A 27,602-nucleotide genomic window follows, 5' to 3' on the forward strand; every position below is an offset into this window, starting at 1 on the left:
GGTTTGTCATTCATCTTTGGGAACTCGCACGGTATACATGTTATTTTTATAGTAATGTGTTAATATTTCATATTATGGAAATTATATATTGATTTGAATAATTGATATATGTATTGGGCTAAGTTCACATAGAATTTCACTGTATGATGACTGTTAGAAAGATTGTAGTATGTGATGTATGTTTGAAGGTTTGATGATGATAATTACTTTAAGTATAATAATAAATGGACAGCCGGTATGCCAAAGTATCAACGGTTCAAGCCGGTATGCGAGTCCCAACGGCTAGTACCTTCCCGCTGGAATGCGAGTCCCAACGGCTAGTAGAGCCGGTATGCGAGTCCCAACGGCTAGTACACCATTCAGCCGGTATGCGAGTCCCAACGGATAGTACCAAAAAACAGAGTTTTTGTTTGTTTGCTATGTAGGCAAAGGAGGGATGTAAGGGAAACTAGTCTTCTTCGTCCATCCTCGTAATACGCACTAGATTTGATCTCGAGGAATATCCAGATACGTGCAAGGTATGTATTTCTTGCTATAAGCGGAAACGTCCTTTAAAAACATCCAGCAAGAATAGACACACCGCGTGTAGACCGTTAATTGTTAACTTAAAGCATATGATATTTTCTTCTGAAAGTGTCTTACGTATACATGAAAGCTTAAGTCGATATGGGTGGATAAATGTATAGTTTGCAATACTTGCAAGTCTACTGCATAGTACTCTTTAAATTATAAAGAAATTGTACAAGAAGAAAACAATTCTTTCCATGCTATGGTGATGACTTGATTTATGAAACAATTTGTAGGTGCTAATTACTGTAATTTTTAATGTCTTTAACATAATTATCATCAACCGTGCTATATTTTTAGCTGTATCGTCGTAGTTCATATAACTATTTGCATACAAAATGCCTACGTTTCCCTTGAACGCTTTCAGGACGTGTTTTTGCAGCTCAACTGACAGCATCCAGTCCCGGTGTGTCCGCTGAAGGGCCCCATACATCAAAGGGACAGCAACCATCTTGTCACCGTAGTCGTCGCCGCCGGCCTACATCAACAGGATGCTACTTCCGGCGTCCTCTGAGAGGCGGGCAGCTACCACCGCCCCAGCGGACCCCGCGCCAACTATACAGAGAGGGCTAGATTGTTATTATGCTTATTAAAAGATTAATTCTCTAAAACTTCGAAAGAAAATTACTTTGAAAAACTCACACTTTTTACATTCATCTCCTTAACATTTACACACAAATAATCTAGCCACGTGTCGTTTATTTTTCCGTACAAATTAGGCACGTGATGACGTTTAACAGCAATTTCATACACATAGACCATGGGTCCTAATTGTCTAAATATACATTTAAACATTAATTTGTTTACGTTTACTATATACATGTTTAGTGTTCATCCATATATACAAAGTCATTACAATACAATAGTTGCTTGCCTTAAACGCAACAATTATACAATTTTAGGCTTAGGATCAAATGAGTCACATTCTGAGAAAACAGGGCTTAATGCATGTGCGTAAAGTGTCGTCCAAGATTAGCCTGTGCAGTCCGCACAAGCTAATCAGGGACGACACTTCCGCCTAAATTTGATTTGTGCTAAGAAGAGACTTCATTTAAACGAAAAACGTCATAAAAGCGGAAAGTGTCGTCCCTGATTAGCCTGTGCAGACTGCAATTGTATAACTAATAAGGACTTAATAGTGACCCCAAACAATGAGATAACGAAATACACAGACGACAAAATGGTGACAACAACACGCTTCCTTACTTGCTGTTTCGATTGACAATTACAATAAGAGATATGTCTAAACATACACCTGTACCATGATTTTAAAACTGTACTGAAGCAAAAAGTTATAATGATACATTTTCGTAACAGTTACCTTCCCAGTAATCCTTAAGAATTCAAAAAGATTTGTTAATTTTCGATCATAAACACGCATCATTCTGTTCTACGTACTAGTACGTGAAGTACGTCGTCCTATTTTCAAACCCTGGAATTTAGATTTGACCGATGTACAGTTTTCACAAGCGCGCATATTCAATATAATACAAATTAATTTCAAATGAAACGCATTTACACAAGAAGAGAATTACAATACTGTAATCCATTCGTCTTCATTAATACAATCGAGAAAATGCGATCGGTTTTGTCTCAGTACATCAAATTTACTGGTTACAATCGTAAAAAATACCCAATATTATTTATGTATGATTTCACTCAATCGTTTAGTGTTTGTGTTACTGACGACAAGCTTCCATGTATGCAGGTTTCATCATTTATAATTATATCTGTTTTTTTATGTACTACTCTGTATTAAGTTTGTATTCCTAACTAACGTTGACTTAGCGAAAACAACAACAAGATGTTTTAAGAGAGAAACGCCTCTTTTCCTTCAAAATCAGCTATCTTTATGTTCTTAAATTACAACAACTTAAAGTGTATGTTTCACAACGTTACTTTGAGTGCTTATTTGAGCAGATTTCCTTAAATTTAAGACATGTTGGAGTGTAACCGGAATGAAACAATCGGGACACCTCGGACAATTCCGCCATATCGGCGATCGTCTAGTGTAGCCCACTGTCCGATGCGTTCAGATTGGAATGAAAAATAGGTTAGGATACACACCACACACCAGTAGGTTAACACTATTGAGGGTAAGAGATATATATATATAGACTATTACTCACTTGTTTTCGATATAGGTTATATCCATAAAAGGCAAAACGTTTTCAGCTCAGTGGATATATGTAGTTATAATGATTCGTTATTTAAATATGTACCTGCATATTCAACAGGTATTTCAGTGAGAAAAGAGATAAGTTAAAATTTGAGAATTGGAATTCTGAAAATGTATACATGTGATACTTACTTCTTGCTAATATATAATTATTTATAAGATTAAATGCCTTTTGCCAATAAGTTTTTGAGTTTAATTTTAAGCATCTTTACATGTACTAGTATGTCAATGTAAATTTTCGTATAAAGTAAATCTGTATTCTGTGTTTTTAAGTTATAAGGGTTATTTAATTGAATACGTTTAAATGGTGTATTGATTCCACAGCCACTGGTGTATATTTGAGTGTGTTACACTATACCATGTCGATCGTGATCGTATGATAATTATGAATAAATAAGCAGAACTGTTTACTAATTAAACCTGTTTTCTGATGTAGTCTTTCCTAATATGTAGGATTTTATTCGTGCATAATAGAATTATTTCAATTTTCTTTCACATGTATGCACGCATCTATATATGAGAATACATGTATGTCCAACTACAATGTTTCAATCTTAATTATAAGCAAACCGAAGACAAATGTTTATATTTAGACTTCCATAAAAACTATCAAACTTGAATACTCATTTATTACTTTCTGAATACGTTAAGGCAGTCTGGTGTTGACTGCTTACCAGGGGCGGATCCAGGATTTCTGGTTAGGGGGGCGGGATATTAATAGATTAGCTGGGGTTCCAGGGGGCCGCTAGGGCCCCTGGTGGGTGCAGGGCAAAGTCTTGCTAGGGGGTTCAGGGGGGCGAAGCCACCCCGGAAGCTTCACGATTTTAATGATTTTGAAGGCTTTGACAACCACTTCTCGAGCATGTCACACCTTATATACTTTCATCAAAGTACCTTCTTATAATGCCAAAAAGTGCATAGTTTATAGTTTTGGGTGTCCAGGGGGGCTTGCCTCCCGGAAGCTCCACGAATTTAGTGATTTTGAAGGCTCTGGCAAGTTTAAATAGGTGATTAACGGATTTAGAACTAGTTAAGTGTGAAATGAATGACTTTACTTTAGCGATTTTAGGGGGGGGGGGGGCGTACGCCGTGTCCGCCATTCCCACCCTGGAACCGCCTATGCTTACAAAACCTTAAATTTTATAATTTAGTTTCATGTAGCTTTTATATGCAGGGCGGATATTTTACGTTGTATATTGAACTATATTTTCCTGAAGCGAAGAGCCGAGCGCTAAGTGCACTTTCTACGGATTGTCATCTTCCGGGGGCGGATCCAGGAATTCTGGTTAAGAGGTGAGGGCGAGATATTGAATGATTTGCTGGGGGTCCAGGGAGCCCCTGCTAGGGATCTCCACGAATTTTGTGATTTTGAAGGCGCATCCATCTTTCTTGACATAAAATGCAGCGAAAAGAGAAGCAATGTGCAAAAAGAGGGATACATCAGAATCGCAAAGTTTTACTTGAAAAACCGGGCGACAGAGAGTCTTAATTTAAAACATAAAGCGATTGTCTGTGATTAGTGGGAAATGTTGTGTACGAAAAAGAAGAAAATTGAGTTTAAATAGGTGATTTAGTTCTAGTTAAGTGTTAAACATCAAATGAATTGACTTTACTTTGGCGATTTTAGGGGGGGGGGGGGCGTACGCCGCGTCCGCCCCCTTGGAGCCGCCTATGATCTTTCTCTGCATTCCAGATCCATGTTGCGAAGGGAAATATTTCCGTAAAAATTTGTTACCCTAAAGTCGTCAGTCTTATACACATTGGTCTAGTTTGGGTTCGTAAGATACTTGCAATGGTTCTCCGTTTGGTCTAGTATTGTAGCGGTGACTATATCGTAGCGCAAAGTATCGAGTTAAGGTGCGTAGTGTTACTTATTGTGATGAAATAAATAGGTTTTCAAAGAAGGGTGGGTCTGACGACTTTTTATTAAATGAGACATTGTGTCGTCAAGGAGATTATTGTTAAGGTCGTCATGTATCCTTAAAGTTGTCATTTAACCGAGTTTTCAAAAAATAAAGACTATACAACAATTCCCTAATGAAGTAAGTGTTTTAAAACATGAAACATGCAATTAACAAAACCATTTCTGTATGTTACATACATACACCAAGCATATTAAAATCGTCAACCATGACGTTCAAGATAATATGCTTAATTATCATTATAATATTAATGACAAATGAAACAAGAAAATATGAATGTCTAACAGCATGAAATGGAGTTAAACGACTGGCATTAATTGATGATACACTTAAACAATCACACACAATATTAATTTAATTTGTTATATCAAGGCTGCGGTAACAATTATACTTTGACATAGTATGATAATGATAAAAAGAACATTTATTATTTTAATTCAATGATTTTGATGTAGATGCATGTATGCATCTGCGCTGTCGTGGTTACCATGGATATGTCAGATTCGTCGATCTTGTAGGCTATGGCACATGTCTGTTGCGGCCCGGTGAGTCGATTGCGTACAATGGGTTCTTCAAGAGGTCGCAACAAGTACATAGGCTTTCCTTTGTTTAAAGAAACTATCTCATAAACAGCCTTGGCGCAATCACGTTTTAAATTCCCAACTTTTCGGGGGCCATCAAATACTGCCACTGCCATGGAATCGTAGGGGTTATTTGGCTCTAGTTCGACGTGATAAATGCTCCTGAAGCAGTTCCAGCGCCCTTCGACCATAGTAGTGCATTTCCACCACTTGTACATTGCGAATGAGATCTTCTTCATACTTGAAGAGGACAAAAATGTTATATGAACTCGGTTTAGTGATGTTTATTCCTGTTGAGTGAACTTGACTACAGAAAGGCCACACAATGCTTAATGTTAACCTTTATTTAACGTCACGATGTTATGTGTACACTCATGTTATGGTTACGTGTTTTATTTTTCTGTATTCATTTGGTCTGCAGGTTTGTTTTTCATTTTTCTTTTCTTCTTTTTCTTTCTCCGTATAGGCCTAGATGTTTTCTCTCTGTCTTTTTTCTTCTATTTCTTCCTTTTTTCGTCGTTTTTCGATTTCGTTTTGAAGTCGCTTTTCTTCTCGGTATCTTTTGCGCTTCTCCTTTTGTTCACTTAGATGCTGTTTTTGTTATTCATTTTCTTCTAACTCTTCCTGTACTTCTCTGCTTGTTAACACCCTGGCTTTTCTAATCCCACGCTTGTTGGCAGATCTTTATGTCGGCGTTGGAACCACGAGAACGTTGACTAGGTCCTCTGGAATGAGGCCCGCCCTTACCAAAGGGTGGTCCACAACGGAACATGTAGGTACAGTCGGCTTTCTCTGTGATTTCACGGCTGTAGATGCAACATATAGGTCGTCAGGTTATTCTAGAGGATTACTTGAACTTGCTGCTTGGCTTTCCACCTGGCCATTAAGGTGACGGCATGTTTGAAACACAGTATCTTGTAAGTCGATGCTGCAGTTATAACACTCCTCAAACTTGCGTTTTTTTCGGGGTGTCAATGTACACTCCATCGCATTAAGTGCAAGTTCTGGAGGGCAGTCGGTGGCACTGTTTTCTATCGGTTGCGTTTCGCTCAAAGACTGCTGAGAAACGCTGGCTTGTTGCAACGTCAGTATTCCATCATCACCAACGGTGAAGCTGACGTCAAAAAGTGTGTCATCGATCTGCAACGATTCAATACTAGAGAATGAGCATTCCATCTGAACTGCAGTGTCAGGTTTAGTTACTTGTACTTTTTGGTCCGTGTTCGTCTCTGGTGTGGGTACCTAGAGATAAATTAAGTTTGGATCAACATCAGTACATGAGCGGAGCAGTGACGTTTTGTCAACGGCATTAGGGTTGAACGGAACTATTTCGCATTTTCGAAAGCCCTCTGTGATGCAATTCATTGAGAAACTTTTCTCAAAAATAACCGTAAAAACAGCACAGACTTTTTTTTTGAAATCCAAAGATCTGACTCGATTCTTTTGGCTCGGCTGACCATCTTGGCTGTTTCGATTTTCATTTTTGGATACACTGCAACGTCCAAGGGTAGCGTAATGTGAGTTGTCTTGGAGGGCAAACACATGAGGATAACATTTTTCGCTATAGCTGATCGTATGAGCGGAATGCTAATGTGAGAGGAAGCACCATCCTGAATCAGGAGAAAAATGTTTTCTCGAACCACGGTAAGTAGAGGGTCTGATCCATGAAGCCGCTGTCAAAGCAGGCCTAGCTCGTGTGCACTGGACCCAGGCGATGGTACGGCCCTCCTTGCTGTTGGTGAAGATAATCAAAGGCGGCAACGCATGGCCAGCAGCGTTCACGCAGCAGTGTACAAATATATGTTCATTTGTTGCCACAGACAGTGAATGGGCATGCTTATTTCTTGTCGGAACAATTACCTTTTGACCAGCTGATTTAATGAGGAAAAACGCAGCTTCGTTTCAATTATATATACGATCAGGCTTGTCAGTCAATTCATTGCTCTCCAGTGTCTCTTTTAACAGAGAAAAGTACTCTCGTAGGGCATTCACATTACCTAATGAGGCCCTCCCTTTGTCCAATAAATCAGGGCGACGCAATCCTAATCCAGGATGCCGGGACTTAAAGCCGTCCTACCAACTTCGAGATGGACCTGAGTCTGAAAATACATCCCCTCTGCCATGTTCCTTCGCTATACACCAGGCGAACCCAATAAATTGCTGGATTGATAGCGGAAACCCACGGTTAGACATATACCCAATATAGCTTACGAGTGCAACTTCCTCGTCCGTTGTCAGTACCGTGTCGACCCCCATTTTAGCATTCAGTGCAACTTTTCCACTTATCCTATCTGACAATGTCATTCTTGGCACTCCATATTTTTTGGCAGCTGAAGCAACAGACATGCCTCCCTTATTAACAGCTTTATATGCCGAAATCATACTTTCCACAGACCATTTGCGTAATTTTGATGGACGATTTTCCATTTCTGCAACAATGTTAGAATTATGTAATTTCTCGAGTTTACGTAATGCATTTCAATATATATTGTTACACAAAACTAAATTCTAGAGAGTTTTATGTTTAACGTTACTTTTAACTTTATGCTTAACTCAGTTGTTTTGTGTTGTTCGTTTTTATTTTTTCAATAAAGTTTTCATCATATGCTTATAATTTTATTCCTTAAGTCGTCATAATGTATCAAAAGTCGTCAGTGACAGATGTATCTTTTTGTTTGCTTCTTAGTACACTTAAACCTTATCAAAGAGCTTATTTCATGTATTTTAGTGCCTTTGGGTTTATTCAGACATGTTGAACAACGGCGACAATAACCCACGTGGCTTTCGCCTTAACACACCGTCGCTCGCCTCAACACACCGTCGCAGCACTTTAATATTCGCCCGTGTACAAACCGCGCACAAAAAGTGTGGTCTTGGAAAGACCAAGAATTTAATGATTCATAATCCTGGTCTCATTTACACATATTAAAAGGCCAAGAAAAAGAGAATATTAACTTTTTTAATGAACACGGGCTTCAAACTCTCGGGGGTATCAAGGGAAAGAATTCGATACTTAAAAAATTGACGACTTTAGGTGCATGACGACTTAAGGTTATCGTATGTTAGTGTTTGTCAAAGTATTAATAAAATGTGATCATAAATATAAAAAAAATATGGCAATTTAGGCAAAATGTTCAATTATATAAGTGTTAAAGGGGCCATAATTATGTCAAAATGCTTGATACAGTGGCATGTTCTTGTTTATAGGTTGGGGTCATGTTGGTAAACAAGTATGCAAAATATAAAAGCAATATGTCAAAGGATATAGGAAATATTTGGGGTAGTACGCAAACTTTAACATAGATTTATCAATAATATGCATATTCTAAGGATAAAAGGGTCAATAATTGTGACAAAATGCTTGATAGAGTTGCCTTCTCTTGTTTATAGGTTGGGGTGATGTTGGTAAACAAGTATGCAAAATATGAAAGCAATATGTCAAGGGACAATGAAAATAAATGGGGTAGTACGTAAACTTTAACATTTGCTGCATATTCTAAGTGGAAAAGGGGCCATAATTATGAAAAAATACTTGATAGAGTTGTCTGCTCTTGTTTATAGGTTGGGGTCATGTTGGTCAACAAGTATGCACAATATGAAAGCAATATGTCAAGGGGCAATGAAAATAATCGGGGTAGTACGAAAACTTTAACATTTGCACGCTAACGCAGACGCAGAAGCCGACGCTGGGGTGAGTAGGATAGCTCCACGATATATATTTCATATATAATAGTCGAGCTAAAAGTGATTTACCAGACAACCATCCGCTGCCGCCATTATGGATGATGCATCAGAGCCTCTCAGCGGGAAACACTCTTTTCCATTTTCTGCACGCAAAAGGCGGTTTCGGCTATGGCAGATTTAGTTTTATGGTCATAGCCGAGAAAGACCGGCAATGGAAGATTAAGTTTTATGGCCATAGCGGAGAAAGACGTCGGAGGACTAAAAGATATAAAGTAAATAGTAATAACATAAATTTCATTCTAAAATACGAATGAAATGATATTCACTGTTACTAGTCTTCTATTTGTAATGGTCGAATATGGATGTGTATGGTGTACTTAATAAACTACACGTTTGGTTTATAAGTTTAATGTACATCCATAATAAATAGTTATCCCACTTTTACAGCGAAATCGGTTGATTAAAGCCCAGTTTATTAAATTTCATCTATAATCAACGGCAAGGCTATAATCAATGGCACGAAATGACGTCATCAACTGCCGAACCGGGACTACTTTTTCCCACGCACCTCGTCACCTGTGTTTGCCAAGTGCATCAATAATAAAAACAATCTCAAATGTTTGTCAATCTTAATGACCTTAAAACAAAGGAAAGTAGCAAAAAAACGTGTTTTTTTTGTCATTTATTTTTATTAAAACCTCAAGTATTAGGTAAATTTAACACTATGCAAATAGGTTCTGTTGTTGTTGCTCCCCTTTGAAGAAGTCAGTGCGAGTTGCTCCCCTTTGACCGTAGAAAACAATCGTCTGGACCAAGAAATCCTGTGTTAATTTACAAGCTGTACTCGGATATGCATCCATCTGATTTTTCTTCAAAGCATCTTTTCTACCTGGCAATACGCACAAATGACACTGCATCCCGGTGATTCTTGCGTCAACAATTGGGTGTCAACAAGTTAGGTCAGATGCTGAAGGCCATGGAAAAAGACTCCGGCTTTCTCAAGCACAAGAGAATAACGAACCACTCAGTTCGCAAATTCCTGGTCGAAAAATTTCGAAATACAAATATCCACCCACTGAAACCATGGCAATAACAGGGCACAAAAATGTCCAGTCCTTAACCAATTATTCCAACATATCTGTTGAACAGCTGCAAAAGTGTTCATTCTTGCTCAGTCCAGTAAATGTAACAATCCAACAGTTCCTCTTGTACACCTTCACGCACCGAAACTATGGCCGAAATGCAGCCTAGACAACCACTGTCTACCGTCGAACAAGTTGATCTTGATGTTCGCCCCACCCAGTCACTTCACGGTTCACCAGCGTTCGAACAACTTTGCCTCACAATTCTTTGGTGCCACTTTCAACATTCAAAATGTTAATGTATATAATTAGCTTAAATCCAAGTAATCTTTGTTATTTCGTCACGAAATAACCACATATTATAAAAAAGAAGCAAATAATGTGCACCTCGTGATCGACTCGATAGTTTGATATCGAAAGTGAATTGTGTGTGGTGTTAGGCTACGTTGTAAACAAATGTAGTTCCTTGTATATAACAACTTAATGTCATATTGATATCATAAAACTTAAAGATTTGCAATTCAATATGATTAAAATTGTAATTAATAACGCTCGACACTTTGTTACAGAACGATATTCTGATTTAAAAAAATGATTATTTGATCAGCGGTTATTTTTGGAACGCGGAGTAGCGGTTATTTTTGAAACGCGGAGTAATACACTGACCTTGGTTACACTACAGTCATTATCAAAGTACGACAAACACTCGTGAAAACTTATTTTGTTTAAATAAAAAAAGTTTACTGAATAAAAAGTGGGATAAATAGAATAATAGGTCAGTGTTGATTATAGATCAGGTTTATCATGCTCGGCACGAAAACGAAAAAGCACTCGCCAAGGCTCGTGCTTTTTGTTTTCTAACCCTCGCATGATAAACCTGATCTATAATCAACACTAACCTATTATTCTCTATATAATCAGGCAACTTGATAGTGCGCGTGCATGTGATGAGCGCTACTGCAAGTCGACTATGGCCACAGTAAATGACTCTTTAAATGACACCATTGTTCATTACTGCAATATTACTATGGCCACAGTAAATAACTCTTATAATGGCACCATTGTTCATTACTGCAGGTTGACTATGGCCACATTAAATGACTCTTAAAATGACACCATCGTTCATTACTGCAAGTCGACTATGGCCACAGTGAATGACTCTTAAAATGACACCATTGTTCGTTACTGCAAGTCGACTATGGCCACAATAAATTACTTTAAAAATGACACAATCGTTCATTACGGCAAGTCGACTAAGGTCACAGTAAATGGCTCTTAAAATGACACCATCGTTCATTATTGCAAGTCGACTATGGCCACAGTAAATGGCTCTTAAAATGACACAATTGTTCATTACTGCAAGTCGCTTATGGCCACAGTAAATGACTCTTATAATGGCATCATTGTTCATTGCTGCAGGTCGACTATGGCCACAGTAAATGACTCTTAAAATGACACCATCGTTCATTACTGCATGTCGACTATGGCCACAGTGAATGACTCTAAAAATGACACCACTGAACATTACTTCCAGTCGACTATGGCCGTAGTGAATGACTCTTAAAATGACACCATTGTTCGTTACTGCAAGTCGACTACGGCCACAGTAAATGACTCTTAAAATTACACCATTACTGCAAGTCGACTGTGGCCACAGTTAATGACTCTTAAAATGACCCCATCGTCCATTACTGCAAGTCGACTATGGCCATAGTAAATGACTCTTAAAATGACACCATCGTTAAGTACTGCAATTCGACTATGGCCACAGTAAATTGCTCTTAAAATAACCCAATTGGTCATTACTGCAAGTCGATTTTTGCCACAGTTAATGACTCTTAAAACGACACCATCGTTCATTACGGCAAGTCGACTATGGCCACAGTAAATGACTCTTAAAATGACACCATCGTTCATTACTGCGAATTGACTATGGCCACAGTTAATGACTCTTATAATGGCACCGTTGTTCATTACTGCAGGTCGACTATGGCCACAGTAAATAATTTAAAATGAAACCATCGTTAATTACTACAAGTCGACTATGGCCACAGTAAATTACTCTTTAAATGACACCATCGTCCATTACCGCAAGTCGACTATGGCCACAGTAAATGACTCTTAAAGGGATCTTTTCACGCTTTGGTAAATTGACAAAATTGAAAAAATTTGTTTCAGATTCGCAAATTTTCGTTTTAGTTATGATATTTTTGAGGAAACAGTAATACTGAACATTTACCATGGTCTAATATAGCCATTATATGCATCTTTTGACGATTTTTAAACCTAAAACTTATAAAGCGTTGCAACGCGAAACGATTGAATAATTTGGAGAGTTCTGTTTTTGTCGTTAAATTTTGTGAAACTACGAAGATTGCTTATATAAGGTATACAATACTTCAAATATATGTACTCGGCGGAATAGCTCAGTAGGCTAGAGCGTTTTCACTTCAGGACTCTGGCAGGACTCAAGGGGTCACTGGTTCGCAACCTGGTCCGGGCAATGTTCTTTTCCTTTTTTTAATGTTATTCTTGATTTTTTACTGGAGCTTTTACGATCCAATGTTTACATTTATCGATATAAAGCATTTAATGAATAAGTTAAAAAATGCCAAAATCTGTGAAAAGGCCCCTTTAAAATGACACCATCGTTCATTACGGCAAGTAGACTATGGCCACAGTAAATTACTCTTATAATGGCACCATTGTTCTTTCCTGCAGGTCGACTATGGTAATTGACTTATCGTTTATGTTCGTAAGTACAAGTCATACATGGTCACAGTAATTGACCTTCGAAATATTATCAAATTTATTCATTGTTTGTGGACTATGGCCAGAGTAATTTTCCTTTGAAATATTACAGATGTTTCTTTATTGCAAGCCAAAAATGGCCACAGAAATTGACCTTTGAAATACAACCAATGTTCATCACTGCAAGTCGTCTGTGGCCACAGTAAGTGCCCTTTGAAATGCAACCAATGTTCGCTATTGCAAGTCGACTATGGCCACAGTTATTGATCGTTGAAATATCATCAATATTAGTCAATGCTAGTCGACTATGGCCACAGTAATTAACCATTGAAATTTCACCGATGTTCTTTATGTCAAGTCGCCCATGGCCACAATAATTGGCCTTTGAAATATCCCCAATGTTCATCATTGCAAGTCGGCTTTGGCCGAAGTAATAGATCTATGAAATAACACCAATGTTCATCAGTGCAAGTCGAATATGGCCATAGTAATTGACATTTGAAATATATAAGAGTCATATACTGTGGCCATAGTCGACTTGCAGTAATAAACAATGGTGTCATTTTAAGAGTATGTTACCGTGGCCATAGTCGACTTGCAGTAATGAACGATGGTGTCATTTAAAGAGTCATTTACTGTTGCCATAGTCGACTTGCAGTAATGGACGAGGGTGTCATTTTAAGAGTAATTTACTGTGGCCATAGTCGACTTACAGTAATTAACAGTGGTGTGATTTTAAGAGTCATTTACTGTGGTCATATTCGACTTGCAGTAATGAACAATGGTATCATTTAAAGAGTCATTTGCTGTGGCCATAGTCGACTTGCAGTAATGAACAGTGATGTCATTTTAAGAGTCATTCACTGTGGCCATAGTCGACTTGCAGTTAAGAACGATGGTGTTATTTTAAGATTCATTTACTGCGGTCATAGTAAACCTGCAGTAATGAACAATGGTGGCATTATAAGAGTCATTTACTGTGACCATATTCGACTTGCAGTAATAAATAATAGTCTACCTTTAAGAGTCATTGACTGTGGCCATAGTCGATTTGCAGTAATGAACAATGGTGTAATTTAAAGAGTCGTTTACTGTGGTAAAAGTCGACTAGCAGTAATAAACAATGGTGTCATTTAAAGAGTCATTTGCAGTGGCCATAGTCGACTTGCAGTAACTAACAATGGTGTCATTTTAAGAGTCATATACTGTGGTCCTAGTCGACTTGCAGTAATGAATAATGGTGTCATTTTAAGAGCCATTTACTATTGCCATAGTTGACTTGCATAAATGAACGATGGTGTCATTTTAAGAGTCATTTACTGGGGCCATAGTCGACTTGCAGTAATGAACAATTGTGTCATTTTAAGAGTCGTTCACTGTGGCCATAGTCGACCTGAAGTAATGAACAATGGTGTCATTTTAAGATCTATTTACTGTAGCCATAGTCGACTTGCAGTAATGAACAGTGGTGTCATTTTAAGAGTCATTCACTGTGGCCATAGTCGACTTGCAGTTAAGAACGATGGTGTTATTTTAAGAGTCATTTACTGCGGCCATAGTAAGACTGCAGTAATGAACAATGGTGGCATTATAAGAGTCATTTACTGTGACCATATTTGACTTGCAGTAATAAATAAAAGTCTACATTTAAGAGTCATTTACTGTGGCCATAAAAGTCGACTAGCAGTAATGAACGATTGTGTCATTTTAGGAGTCATTTACTGTGGTCATAGTCGACTTGCAGAAATGAACAATGGTGTAATTTTAAGAGTCATTTACTGTGGTCATAGCCGAATTTCAGTAATGGACACTGGTGTCATTTTAAGAGTCATTTACTGTTGCCATAGTCGATTTGCAGTAATGAACGATCGTGTTATTTTAAGAGTCGTTTACTGTGGCCATTGTCGACTTGCCGTAATGAACGATGGTGTCATTTTAAGAGTCATTCACTGTGGCCATTGTCGACTTGCCGTAATGAACGATGGTTTCATTTTAAGAGCCCTTTACTGTGGCCATAGTCGACTTGCAGTAATGATCGATGGTGTCATTTTAAGAGCCATTTACTGGGGCCATAGTCGGCTTGCAGTAATGAACAATTGTGTCAAGTTAAGAGTCATTCACTGTGGCAATAATCGACCTGCAGTAATGAACAATTGTGTCGTGTTAAGAGCCATTTACTGTGGCCATAGTCGTCTTGCAGTAATGACCGATGGTGACATTTTAAAAGTCATTTACTGAGGCCATAGTCGACTTGCAGTAATGAACAATGGTGTCATTTTAAGCGTCATTTACTGTGGCCATAGTCGACTTGCTTTAATGGAAAATGGTGTGATTTTAAGAGTCATTTACTGTGGCCATAGTCGACTTTCTGTAATGAACGATGGTGTCATTTTAAGAGTCATTCACTGTGGCCAAAGTCGACTTGAAGTAATTAACGATGGTTTCATTTTAAGAGTCATTAACCGTGACCATATACTTCTTGCAGTAATGAACAATGGTGGGATTTTAAGAGTCATTTACTGTGGCCATAGTCAACTTGCAGTAATGAACAATGGTGTGATTTTAAGAGTCATTTACTGTGGCCATAGACGACTTGCAATACCGATCAATGGTGGGATTTTAAGAGCCATTTACTGTGGCCATATACGACTTTCAGTAACGAACCTTGGTGCAATTTTAAGTGTTATCTACTGTGGCCATATTCGACTTTTAGTAAAGACTATAGACTATTTAAAGTCAAGAACAATAATTCGATTTTATAAGTATCTACAGTGGGGAAAGATGAGGTGTGCTTACGAATGCAAATTGAATAATTATTTTATTTCGCCGTGGCTAGACTCCTAGAAGAAAACAACTAAAAAGTTGTATTGTATAATGTATTAGTCCGTCGGTACCGTACATATTACGAAAAAACGTATTTGCTTTATACTTTAACTTAAACCTTTTGAACATTATTCTCAAACTTAAGCGTTGAACTGTTTTGCTAATTAATAAAACAAAATTGTTGCGTAATTAGGTGTTTCACTGTCTTCCACTTTTTTTACAGACTATGGAAATGAGCGGTTGCAGAAAATTGAAAAGAGACATACCCCTTCTCAGCGGTGATCTTCCGGCGGATCCGGAACCGGCGGTGGACCTCAACGACATGTTCACAGAAGCGACAATCCCCGACAGTGAACCGAGCCTATTCGCCGTAATTCGGTACAACGACCTGCGCAAGATCGGCCAGACTCTGCGCTCCGGTTTTGACGTAGTAAAATTTACAGGTGCGTCTTTGATTATATTTCTTCTTCGCAAAGGTACGGAAATCCGTATACCATTTAACTCTATATACGTGCGTAGATATAAAATACTATATTCCTTAGCAATCCAATTTTACGCATTAAGATGTCGTAATAAAGCAGTTTATAAACAGCTGTATCCAATAACATTTGTTTGATAAAGCACTATAGCTGTATCCAATAACGTTTGTTTTATAAATCGTGGTCATTTTATACAATAACGCTTGTTTGAAAAAGTGTGACACAATAGCAAAAAAAAATAAAAAGTCTGATTTCGAAATATTTTCAGCGTAATTTCTGGTGCATAAAACATCTAGATACCTGAATCTTACAATAAAGATTTTTAGAACTTTGCCCTTTCCTTTGACTTTTGTCAAGTCCAAAAATGGATTGATACCTTGTGTTTATGAACAGCACCCACATATGCATTTCATAGCATTGACAATAACCGAGGTCATTGAAATAGTTGTCCCATCACATATTCACAGTGGGTGTGTACCAGCTCCAGGCTGTCACGCTAGCCCACCGACTTCGTATGACACACTACGCAGCCTTGCATCTAGCCGTCCTTCACGCAAAACACAAGTAACCATCGCTTTCAATCAACGTAGTTTAACTTATTAATTTTAGCTCGATTGCTTCTAAATCCAAAGTAAAATTAAGACAGTCTAAGTCTGTTTCTTGGGTAGAACCAGAACTTAGTGTAGTAAGATCTTATGGACGATCCAAAAGTAGGGAATCAAAATGGGATCCCCTTATTACAGCACCATTTCCACAGCGCCATCATAACTTCTTTGAAAGCGTGTGCTAAGTGTGTTTGTTCTCTTTTAAAGGGGTCTTTTCACGTTTGGTAAATTTACAAAATTAAAAAAAAGTTGTTTCAGATTCGCAAATTTTTGTTTTAGTTATACTATTTGTGAGGAAAACGTAATACTGAACATTATCATGCTCTAAAATAGCCATTATTTGCATCTTTTGACGATTTAAAAACCTGAAAATCATAAAGCGTTGCAACGCGTAACGATTGAATAATTTGGAGAGTTCTGTTGTTGTCGTTATATTTTGTGAAACTACGAGGATTGCTTATATAAAGTATAACATACAATATTTAGCACGGATGGCCGAGTGGTCTGAATGGTAGACTTTTTACTCCAGGACTCCAAGAGTCAGTGGTTCGAGCCCTGGTGAGGGTTACTTTTTTACTTTTTTAAAATTGTATTCTTAATTGTAACTGGAGCTTTTTAGATCCAATGTTCACATTTATCAAATGAAAAGCATTTCATGACAAACTTCAATACATGCCAAAATCTGTGAAAAGGTCCCTTTAACGACCGGCACACATTTGTGTCAAGCTACTTTGCTCTTATTAAAAACTGAAAATGTATTTTTCTTTTTTATATTTCTTTTATGTTTTTGCATAAAAAATTACATTTAATTGTAAACTTAGCGTTATGCTTTGTATTGAATTATATTATATAGATAACCTTAGGTGTATTGCATATGTTTTTTCCATCTCTTATTGAATTACATTATTGCGTTGCTGTTTATATTGTATAGGTACTCCATGTTAAAAAAGTTACATTGCTCTTGGTGTCTTTGTATCTTGATTACACTTTATTCGTATGATATTACATGCAATTCCATATGCTTAACTTTCATCGTTGAGATATCACACACGCAAAAATACGCACTTCTGTGCATAGGCTCCTTCATGCAAACTAATGGAGAAAAAATTGACGAATTCATTAAATATACATCATTTCAATTTTCTAGAACCAGCTTACACGCGACATAGAAGATACATCCTGAAACCGTTCACACGAGTCACAGCCATACAATATATTATGATATGCAAATGAGTGTTACATATACTAGATTATGTTGGACCGACACCCTTGGAATAAATTAGAATTGTAACTTTTTGTCTCATTCTAGATAATTGCCGAGCTACTCGCACACGGTGCGGACATCAACATACGGGATGAACAGCAGCGTCCGCCCGTGCACCTGGCTGTGGTCGCCAGTCGTCTGTCCGTTGTAGAGACACTGGCCAGAAAAGGTAACAAACGTGTTGTAACTATGTACATGCTTTCTCGTTAAGTAAAAATGTTAAATAAAGGTTGCATTGCATGTGCAGAAATACTTGTGAGATCATGTATTAATCTCATTTGAGTTCTTTAAGGGCAGTACGCATCTCTTACGTATATTAATAGCATAATAACCGTTGTATAAATTATTACTAAATTATATGTGAGAAAAAACATGTGTTGATTAATATTATATCATCCAAATTATATCTTAATATACCTCTGTATAAACACGGATGGTAGTGGTCTCTTCGTCTCTCGTAGAATATGGTTCAATCTTCCTACTCGTAATTGAGCTTAAACAATACAACACACAATATTGCTGATTCAAAGGTTTCAAATACGCAAAATGATAAATACAAACGTTTGTCTGATACAAAAAAGGAGCAGAAATCAACGCACGGTGATCAAGCGGAAGGTCTCCTCTCCTGGAGGCTGTGATATCCGATAGACTTGACATAGCGCGCGCTCTAGTTGACCTTGGAGCTGACATTGACCTTCAGGATATCAAGGGCACATCAGTTCTACAGCATGCCTGTTTCAGACGACAACCGAACCTAGATTTTATACAGTTTCTGTTATCAAGTAAGGCACATTAGTTGCAGAGTGTAACAAAGTCAATGGAACTTACGTCATTGAGATTGAATTAATGATTTTACATTAACAATAATATCAGTATGCCTAACATGTATTTTACGTACACAATCAATGACTTTATACAGAACTTTTCAATAAATGCATATACGTTACCAGAAGGGTTCGTAAGAAGTAAGAAATATGAAAAAATCCGAAAACATGTGTGTACGTGCATCATCTGGAGGAAATACTTAAGGTAGCGCACCTCTAATGGGCATATATCCAAATATAATCTAAGTAATTATTTTCTTACTCAGCATCATTTCACTGAACTACATGCAAATTTGTAGGTAGGCTTTCCATGCTTTTTAAAAAAATATACCGATTTTTTCAAAACCACCCCCACGCTCGGCTTTTGTCCCGTTTATTTTCACCCCTGGGGTATATAAAAGTTCCATAATTCATTCAAATTTCCAAATATGGGCATGCAGTTGGTGTGTACAGATGCTGTAAAGGTGTTTAAAGTTTAAACAAGATGAAATAAGTATTCTTTTACAGACATTTATTTTTTACAAATTTTTATCTATGGAAGAGCGCCATGAAATGTAAGTGATTTCAGCCAAGTAAAAATTGGGTCGGTTAAAAACAAAGTGTCATAAAATTCAAAATAGTATCATTTAAGTCATATTTTAAACTTAGTTTTTATAGAAACACTATATACAGCAAAAATACCAAGAAATAGACAGATTTACCGTTTACTTTTTGAAATAAAAATAAAAATGCAACATGCATGGTTCGTATTTTCAACAGTAAATCACCCAATTTCGCCATAACGTTGTTTTAATTTTAATAATTGAAGAATGTGCATAAAAATTGCAACATATTTAACAATAAATATAGCTTATATGCCATATTAAATCAAATTACGTAAGAAAATAAATAAAACGCGTCGCAAAAAAGTATACGTCGTCGGCAGGATTCGAACCTGCGCGGGAATATCCAAAAAGATTTTTAGTCATCGCCTTAACCACTAGGCTACGGCACCTAATAGTATGCTCTTCAACCTTCGAAGAAATCGCGGGAAATCATTAGAGGTGCGCTACCTTAAGGGTTTATGGTCATTTCCTCACAAGTTAGATTTAAACAAAACCAAGGCCTTTTGGAAGATTTCGCTTATTGCAATCAATGATGGCGTTGAAATTTCACCACAAACTAAACACATACGCATGTATTATAAGGTTGTGTGGCAGAAACAGTAATTTCTGCTTACTTCAGCAATGTTTGTGAATCCATCCTCGTTTTGAAATTCAATACGTTTTCTGACTTTGCAGAGAAATGTGACGTTAACATCAGGGGAATTTCGGGTTGCACTCCCATGATGTTCTAGTCACAATTTCAGAGCATTGATGTTGCAAAACTGCTTATAGCCCAAGGAGCGAACATTAATCAGGTAAAGTACCTATTTTTTATTTAGTCGCATCCTTTATGCTTAGTTATTACTGTATTTTTAGTAATGCAGTGCTTATGATTTGAAAAGAGAAATAAAACCCATCACACAATTCTCATTTTATATCACTGTAAGATCACCAGTGTATTTAATAATTTGAGTTATGTTATTCACTGATCATTTAGTCTTTTTTGAGTCATAAATCCATTCTTACTGTTAATTTTAATGCCAAATTGATTGCATTGGACTAATTGGATTAAGATGTTGTTTTACCTTTATTCAGTTGTCATATTCTAATTTGTTTGTGTACCAATCATCACGTTTCATTTTGATTTTAGTCCCTTTAAAATTAACAAAGTTCAATTAAAATAAAATCTCCACTGAGAAAGTAACTCTTCGCGTGTTGTCAGTGTGATGCAACCGCAATTAGAATGAGTGCTTTGAGCGCTTTGATTGTAAACGATCTAAAAACCAAGCCAATGGAACATACTGGGGGAACATACTGTGAAAGCCGATGTCTTTTCAATATCACGCATACATATCGATGCAAATTGCACATATATACGGTGGCATAGAGATGACATTAACTTCTCTTTTTTTTTTAATTGCACTCCCCCTGTTTCTATGTCGTGGCCTCGACTTCCTTATCCAATCAAATAGTTTTTTTATGTCACTTGTTCTAGTTTCATACGGTTGTTCATGGTGATCTTTATTCAAAGGGAAATAATCATCACGGTAAAAGCCCACTTTGGCCAGCTATATGTATGCGTACAGAATATTTGCACACGTTACGCAAAATTTGATTGGCTGACTAACTCGTTCCCTCGAGATAGCTAAAATTCTCTCCTCTTTTGTTTAATGAACCCGTCCTTTATTTACCGCCATGCTCTTGTTTTAATTGCACTCCTCTTTTATTAAGTTTTACACTCATCTTTTGTCTATCTCGTGGCCCCGACTTAGTAACTCGAGGCTACGACATAGCTAACTCGTGGCCACGAGATAGTAAGTCGTGGCCTCGAATTACTAAGTCGAGGCCACGAGATAGAAAGAAGAGGAGTGCAATTTAAAACAAGAGGAGTGAATTTCACCTCTATGACACCGTAGGTATATACAAGTTACTCTCTTGTTAAAAAAGAATTGATTATATACAGATATTTAATTTGCTATTACATTCGTAAAAAATCATAATTGATGCATCATTTCAGAAAGACGCTAAAGGAATGACTCCAGTTTATTTTTGCACAGACCACAAAACTCGCCGCCCCGATTACTTGTTGTACCTGATCCATCAAGGAGCGGACCTGAACATCAGCGTAAAGCAAGGTTTTTTAACTACAATATTTCGTTTTTGTGTGAAAAAGTGACACATAATATCTCATAACACCTTTTGTTTAATGTAATTATGTAAGTTTAATATATTTTATTTTCCTCGTAAATAGGTGTGTAAGGGTCGAGGGCATCCCACTCCACAACATACACAGTGTATAAACAATACAGACATTTTAAAACACATGTTATACGTTTTTTCAGCAAACGTTTTTACATTAAATATAAATAACATTTATTAAAGTAATAATTGACCAAATAAAACATCTTAAGTCCCTTATCACAACTACTGGGATACCGGTTACACTAGTTAAAATTCTTTGCCTTGACACAAAAACAACATTAGTTGATTTCATTTAATGCATGGTAATGCAAACATAGTTACGTTTAAGCTTCTTTAAGAGTGGGTTTGTTTTGCTCGTTTTACATGTATATTAAAGCATTTGATCACATCAAATGTTACGTCATCGTCATCAACATCAATCCCTTTACCGGTTTGGCCGTTTGGGGGAAATGAGGACGCCGATACAGAAATCAAAATGTGTATGACAATTAGTTTAAATGTTAAATTTAAAGGCCCATACGAATGTGCATGTCACAGTATAAAGGAAGACAAATTTAGAAAGTTCGAAAAATGATAACACCCAGAACACAGTTATGTTATGAACTGATTTCCAAAGTATATGTTGAATAGTTTCGCATTCAGGTTGACATAAGGTGCAGTGTACTATAGTGAAATATCCAATTTGAAGTAATAAGGAGTTTGTTCCTATGTTTCTATGTACAAAGCTATATTGAAACCACTGTAAATTAGTATCCCGTGTGATACGAAAAGGAATTTCGGCATATCGAAAATATGTCGCCATTGTTGTTGTTCTTTTCAATATAAATAAAAATATCAGCGCACGTGCCTTTGCACACTAGTAAAACGCATTTTTGATTGTTATGTAATACATATGTTTTGCACAATTTGCATTTACTAAGATGGACCGTAGGATATTCGGAATAAACGGCTCTTTAAAGGACGTGTCAGAAAAGCTTCTGAGCTTCATGTAATTTGAAATTTTGGTGATTTATATGTCATTTAATTAGATATTTAACTATTCAACGCAATCGTTTTCATTTTTAGAATGGTATAAACATTTTATAGAATAAGGATGTTTCGTTAAAAATATGGATTGGTTATGTTATACATTTCATTTGATTTAGTTGGTAATTCTTAAATCCTTCAAAGTTTAATCTCTCAGTGTTGACCGTTTTAGATCGCAGCTTGCTTGACATGGCGATGACCAACTCCTCCCTGCAGACGATACTCACCCTGCTGTTCTGTGACGTGTCCAGAGAGGCCTCTGTCGTCATGGATAACACATATGTATGTGAAACGACCAAGATAGGACATAGACACAATCGTTTTAGGTGCTGACTTGTTTTCATCATGCCATAAGCATTTCTAACTTGCGATGCCGTTTCTTGTTGTGTTTGCAGTCACTTTTCCACACACGCGCATTATCGTTACAAATGCTAGTTATCTTTGACATTTTTATGGTTTAACCCATGACACATACATAATGATTCATATATATGAAGTTACTTCGTAAAAGTCCTTTTTTAGGCTTCACACCATACGTCATAGATATTGGTGGCGTTAAAAAGAAAACATGATCATAGTGATTATAAAGTAATTTATAGAGATATTATTACTCCAATATGTTATCAATATTGTCAACATTGTCATAGGTAGACCTCTAATAGGTATCTCGCAGAAAAGAATTCACTGAAATCAATGAACGTTTCTTGTTTCAGATGCAGTATGTTTTCGAGAGGCTACCTGAGTTTCGGGATAGGTTGGTAAAGGAGCTGTACACTCCGCGGACATTACAGCGCCTGTGCCGGGAGAAGATCCGGACATGCTTGAGCAGTGAGGGACCCGCCAGAGTAATGGACCTTGATCTACCGCGCACCTTGCAGGACTTTGTTCTGTGTAGGGATATACAGCCAGAAGACGTTGCCGTCTGAGAAGAAAGGTTCAACTCTATGTTATCACGTCATCTTGGACACGTACTAATGACACCAAATGTACACACAAGAACGTCCAAAAGTAGTACATAGCATCAACTGGAGTTGTTTCAATTAGCCCTCGCTCGTGAGTTAGCATTCAAATACCAGTTGCATAGGTGATTTTAAACGTTAACATGTCGACTTATGTGAATCACAACTTGCTTACTAGTTGTAACCCACTGAAGCTTAGTGCAACGGTCTCCTTTGAACTTTTGCTTTATCGACTGAGCAGAACAGTTTATCATGTAAAGTGTATCCTGTTAATTTATTGTGCAGCAGTCATGAATACTTCAGTTTATAGTTCACTGACCGAGCTTCGCAAATATTGAGCAGTAGTATAGGCACTTGCGTAACGTTCCATAAAGACAAAAGTATTGTGTACCATAGACAACTGTGTGGATATCAAAGGGCCCACTATAATTTACTGAAAGATTTGATATAGTAATAAGGAGCGCGTGGTTTTTACAACATACACGTGCCTTTTTGACATCTATTAAGAACAGTTTCGGCATTTATAGTGAGGGAATAATGGAATGGTTATGCAAAACGTGGTGAAATGTTTGTCTTACGTAGGTAATAGTACAAAGTGATGATAATGTAATCAAAAGCATTCGAAAACACACACCGTTTGATTTTTAAACTTGCATTTTTAATGGAAATGTATCCTATGAAACGTATGTCTTGTCAGAACTCTTTATTGCCTCGAACATAATAAAAATATAAATAATAATGATAATAATAATTATTATTATTATTATAACATCCAATGCAAATTATAATTTTATTTTTTCCTCGAGCATGTTGTTGTGGTAGAATTCGGAGTATGGTGGAGGAAAACGTGAATAAATTCACACTGTGTGCAGACATAAATGTAATTTATAAAACTATGTCTACTATATTTAAGTGTACAAGTCAAGTCCAGTAAATATTGTAAGCACTTCATATTTTTAATTAAAAGGGTCACTTAAGCACAAGCCTTCAATTTTAATGAACAATAAAGAACAAATTGATTGATTGATATATTCCACGGGGCAAACGGCGCAAGGAATATGATTACACATAACAGATGTATCACAACGAGTGTGAGTCACCCACTAGAACCTAACAATCTTGTAATATCCTATAAGTATATGCCTTCCAGTAGCGTCGGCAACTTGTAAACATTTGAGCGGCGAGCTTGGACCTGCTTATAAAGACAACAATTTTTTTCCTTCTTTATAAAGTACCCGTAAAAAGTACTTTCCCAATTCATTGAAAAAAACTACAAATTCCAAATTGGTGTCTGAAAATTTCCCAAAAGGAAGGCAAATTGTTCCAAAAGTGCATTATCTGCAAATTAAATGAGCACATACAATGAACATTTCAAGCCAAAATGAATGTAAATCAATATTTGAGTTGATTTTTGCTTATGAGTCCAAGCAATTAAACAAACCTTTAATTCCCAATTAGAAAATTTCACGACGCGAATTTTCCCAATTTCAGGGGTTTTCGCGCTAATTTTTCCCGATTTGTATGGTACAGGTACTTTTCAAAATTGGGGAAGAAAAATAGCTGAAAGATTATTTTCATTCCGTTTTGTATAATATCACACTTAAAACTGTTCCAATAATTGTACTTAAAATTAAACTAGGACGCAAATGCTTATAGTTTATAATATAACCTTATTTATCTTAACGTTGGAATGGCATAACATGTTTATTGTTCAATTAAATAGTACGTATCAACGGCTTAATAATACACGTCATATAATAATAGTAGAATTCTTAAATCTCGGCTTTTGACAACAATGCAAACATAATCGAAATATATAGTTTACAAATATTTACTGTAGGGACATGACTAGAACGAGACAAGACCTTTCTCCTTTATTGAAAATCGTACATTATTTGTAATAATTTAAATTTATACATGTAAGTTGCCTACAACGGTCCTCTAGAAACCAGTACCGCCGAGGCCCGAATAAGAATTGTAATGGCGACTGCAGCGATGCAAAACTGAGCAGGTTGTGAAAGAAGCAGCTTCGTAAACTTCCACACCATGCAAAGGCTCTACAAGTCCTATGTTGACTCAATGATACTGTACGGTCAAGACACTTGGATACTTAACGCGGACACAGAACACAGGATACAGGTCTTTGAACACGAATGTCTACGAAAACAGTTACACATCTCCTACATCGCGCACAAGGCAAACTATTACGTCCGGATCATGACAACAGCTTTTATTGGCCCACAATAACACCACCTGGCGACTATAAAACGTCGAAAGCTGATATATATTTTTTAATGTCACGAGGCAGGTACGACTTTCGGTTCATCTTAAAAGAACAAATATTTGATCATTTGGCGCTAGAAATCAGGGTCCCTTGTTCGATTCCTAGCTCAACCCTTACTAATGTGTTTCGTGTGAAACTTTGAAACCGTGTTTACTGTACTAGATCGGATTTCGGACACTAAAAGACCCAGCTAGAATCGTGGTCTCTGGAACAGGACGTCTCTTGAATTTTGGATTGACCCCCCCCCCCCTAATTAAAGCCAACTTACTTGTCTTCTGCGTCCACCATCATAAAACGCAATAGATTTCATCTCGAGGAATATCCAGATATGCATCGTCGGGCACCTCCGGTCGATTCATTACGTTACTCTCCATTCCTATGTATGAGCGGAGCATAATCAGTATAAAAGTATAGTTTGCAATACTTGCAAGTCTTGATGTAATTCGTATTGCAAGGTTCATTTGTTTGAATTCGCAAAAATGTGGACAAGCACAAGACTACTCTTATCAAATAACCGGATATTTAAAATAAATTACAGTTGTTTTTTCCAATCTCTGACAAGCAAATATCTCACATCGGTCATAGGTAGGCTGTGTTCCTTTGGTATCTCACGTGTCAACCATGGGACCTAGTTTAGTAATTTGCCAAGTAAATACACGTTTTAGACGAATTACACTTGAATGAGCTTACTTGTTAAATACATTTTATTATATGTTTTTTTCAAGTTTCTAACTTGATATTGTTTAGGAGGGTCGCGGGGTCAAATATATGCAGCGTCATAGCTAAATAGATTAATATTTTAATATATTATGCTGTGCGGTGTTCAGTAGGTATGTTTATGATTGGAACATTTCCGAACAACAGTGAATCATGAGTCGCCTCTTCATCTCTTATGCTAGTCGACAAAAAGATTACTCTATTTTGACAAATGTGATGTGCAGATATGCTATTCATACCAAATTTATAAGCTCAAGATTTGTTTTTAATGGTGATCCCCGTAAACAGGTTTGGGCATGCTTCACAAGAAACAATACGTTTCCGCACGTTGCTTTGAACGTCCGCATAGTCTTGTTCATGTTCTTTCTCATCTGAAAAACATCACTATTTTCGTGACTGTCGCCATAAGTACTTTGAAAATAAATATGTCCTTACCAATATTACCGACACCAAATGAGGGTAGTTAAAACTCTTATTGAGGACAAGTGTTACCTTTAAATAGGATTTGTTTTTTTAAACAAAATGACATCTTATACACCTATTTGTATATTTGTTTTCAGAGTTACATCTGTAAACCACTATTACAGTGACCCCGACTGCAATAAAGGGTTAAAGCCAATATTAAAGTCAATACATTTGGTTTCAACAAATTATTAGTACATGCTGTAATAACTAAAATCTAGAATGATATTGACAAATACCAAATATGCGGCTTAAAATATGGTTCCAAACAATGCCTAAGATAGAAGAATTAATTTCATCCCAGTCAGGGTAGATTCAACCTGTGACTGCTAGGTTTATAGATGAACCATCTTTTAACTGAACGTACCTGATATATATTTACACAGGATCTAACAGATTTTACGCCAATGAATACATATATGTTAGCTTCATTCTCAATATGTTCTAGTATAGGTATTTCTCCATCTGGTTCGACGTCACGTGCCACCTTGTTCATCATACACTGGGTAAAAAAAACCACACAAACAAATCTAAATGAAAATAAGTGAGGGCAGAGTCGACTCAAACTGAGGACAGTATATATTTAATTTGATGAATACACACATTT

General features: G+C 36.9%; 2 protein-coding genes across 3 annotated transcripts in view; one reads left to right on the forward strand and one right to left on the reverse strand.

Annotated features, from left to right (window-relative positions):
- LOC127876398 (L-sorbose 1-dehydrogenase-like) overlaps nt 1-1,033 on the reverse strand; it is a 30,486-nt gene extending 29,453 nt beyond the window's left edge. Inside the window, exon 1 of the mRNA XM_052421603.1 lies at nt 914-1,033. Within this exon, the coding sequence (XP_052277563.1) occupies nt 914-1,018 (105 nt within the window). The 5' untranslated portion in view covers nt 1,019-1,033. The remainder of the gene's footprint in view (nt 1-913) is intronic.
- LOC127876400 (poly [ADP-ribose] polymerase tankyrase-1-like) overlaps nt 1-24,271 on the forward strand; it is a 66,913-nt gene extending 42,642 nt beyond the window's left edge. The window contains exons 7-9 of one of the 2 annotated variants that reach the window (XM_052421606.1): nt 21,363-21,480; nt 22,746-22,855; nt 23,287-24,271. In XM_052421606.1, the coding sequence (XP_052277566.1) occupies nt 21,363-21,480; nt 22,746-22,855; nt 23,287-23,499 (441 nt within the window). In that variant the 3' untranslated portion in view covers nt 23,500-24,271. The remainder of the gene's footprint in view (nt 1-21,362; nt 21,481-22,745; nt 22,856-23,286) is intronic. The other variant, XM_052421607.1, reaches the window with a different exon arrangement.
- Nucleotides 24,272-27,602: the final 3,331 nt, after the last annotated feature.

Source organism: Dreissena polymorpha, chromosome 4 (assembly GCF_020536995.1).
Source record: "Dreissena polymorpha isolate Duluth1 chromosome 4, UMN_Dpol_1.0, whole genome shotgun sequence".
In the NCBI taxonomy this organism is placed as follows: Eukaryota; Metazoa; Mollusca; class Bivalvia; order Myida; family Dreissenidae; genus Dreissena; species Dreissena polymorpha.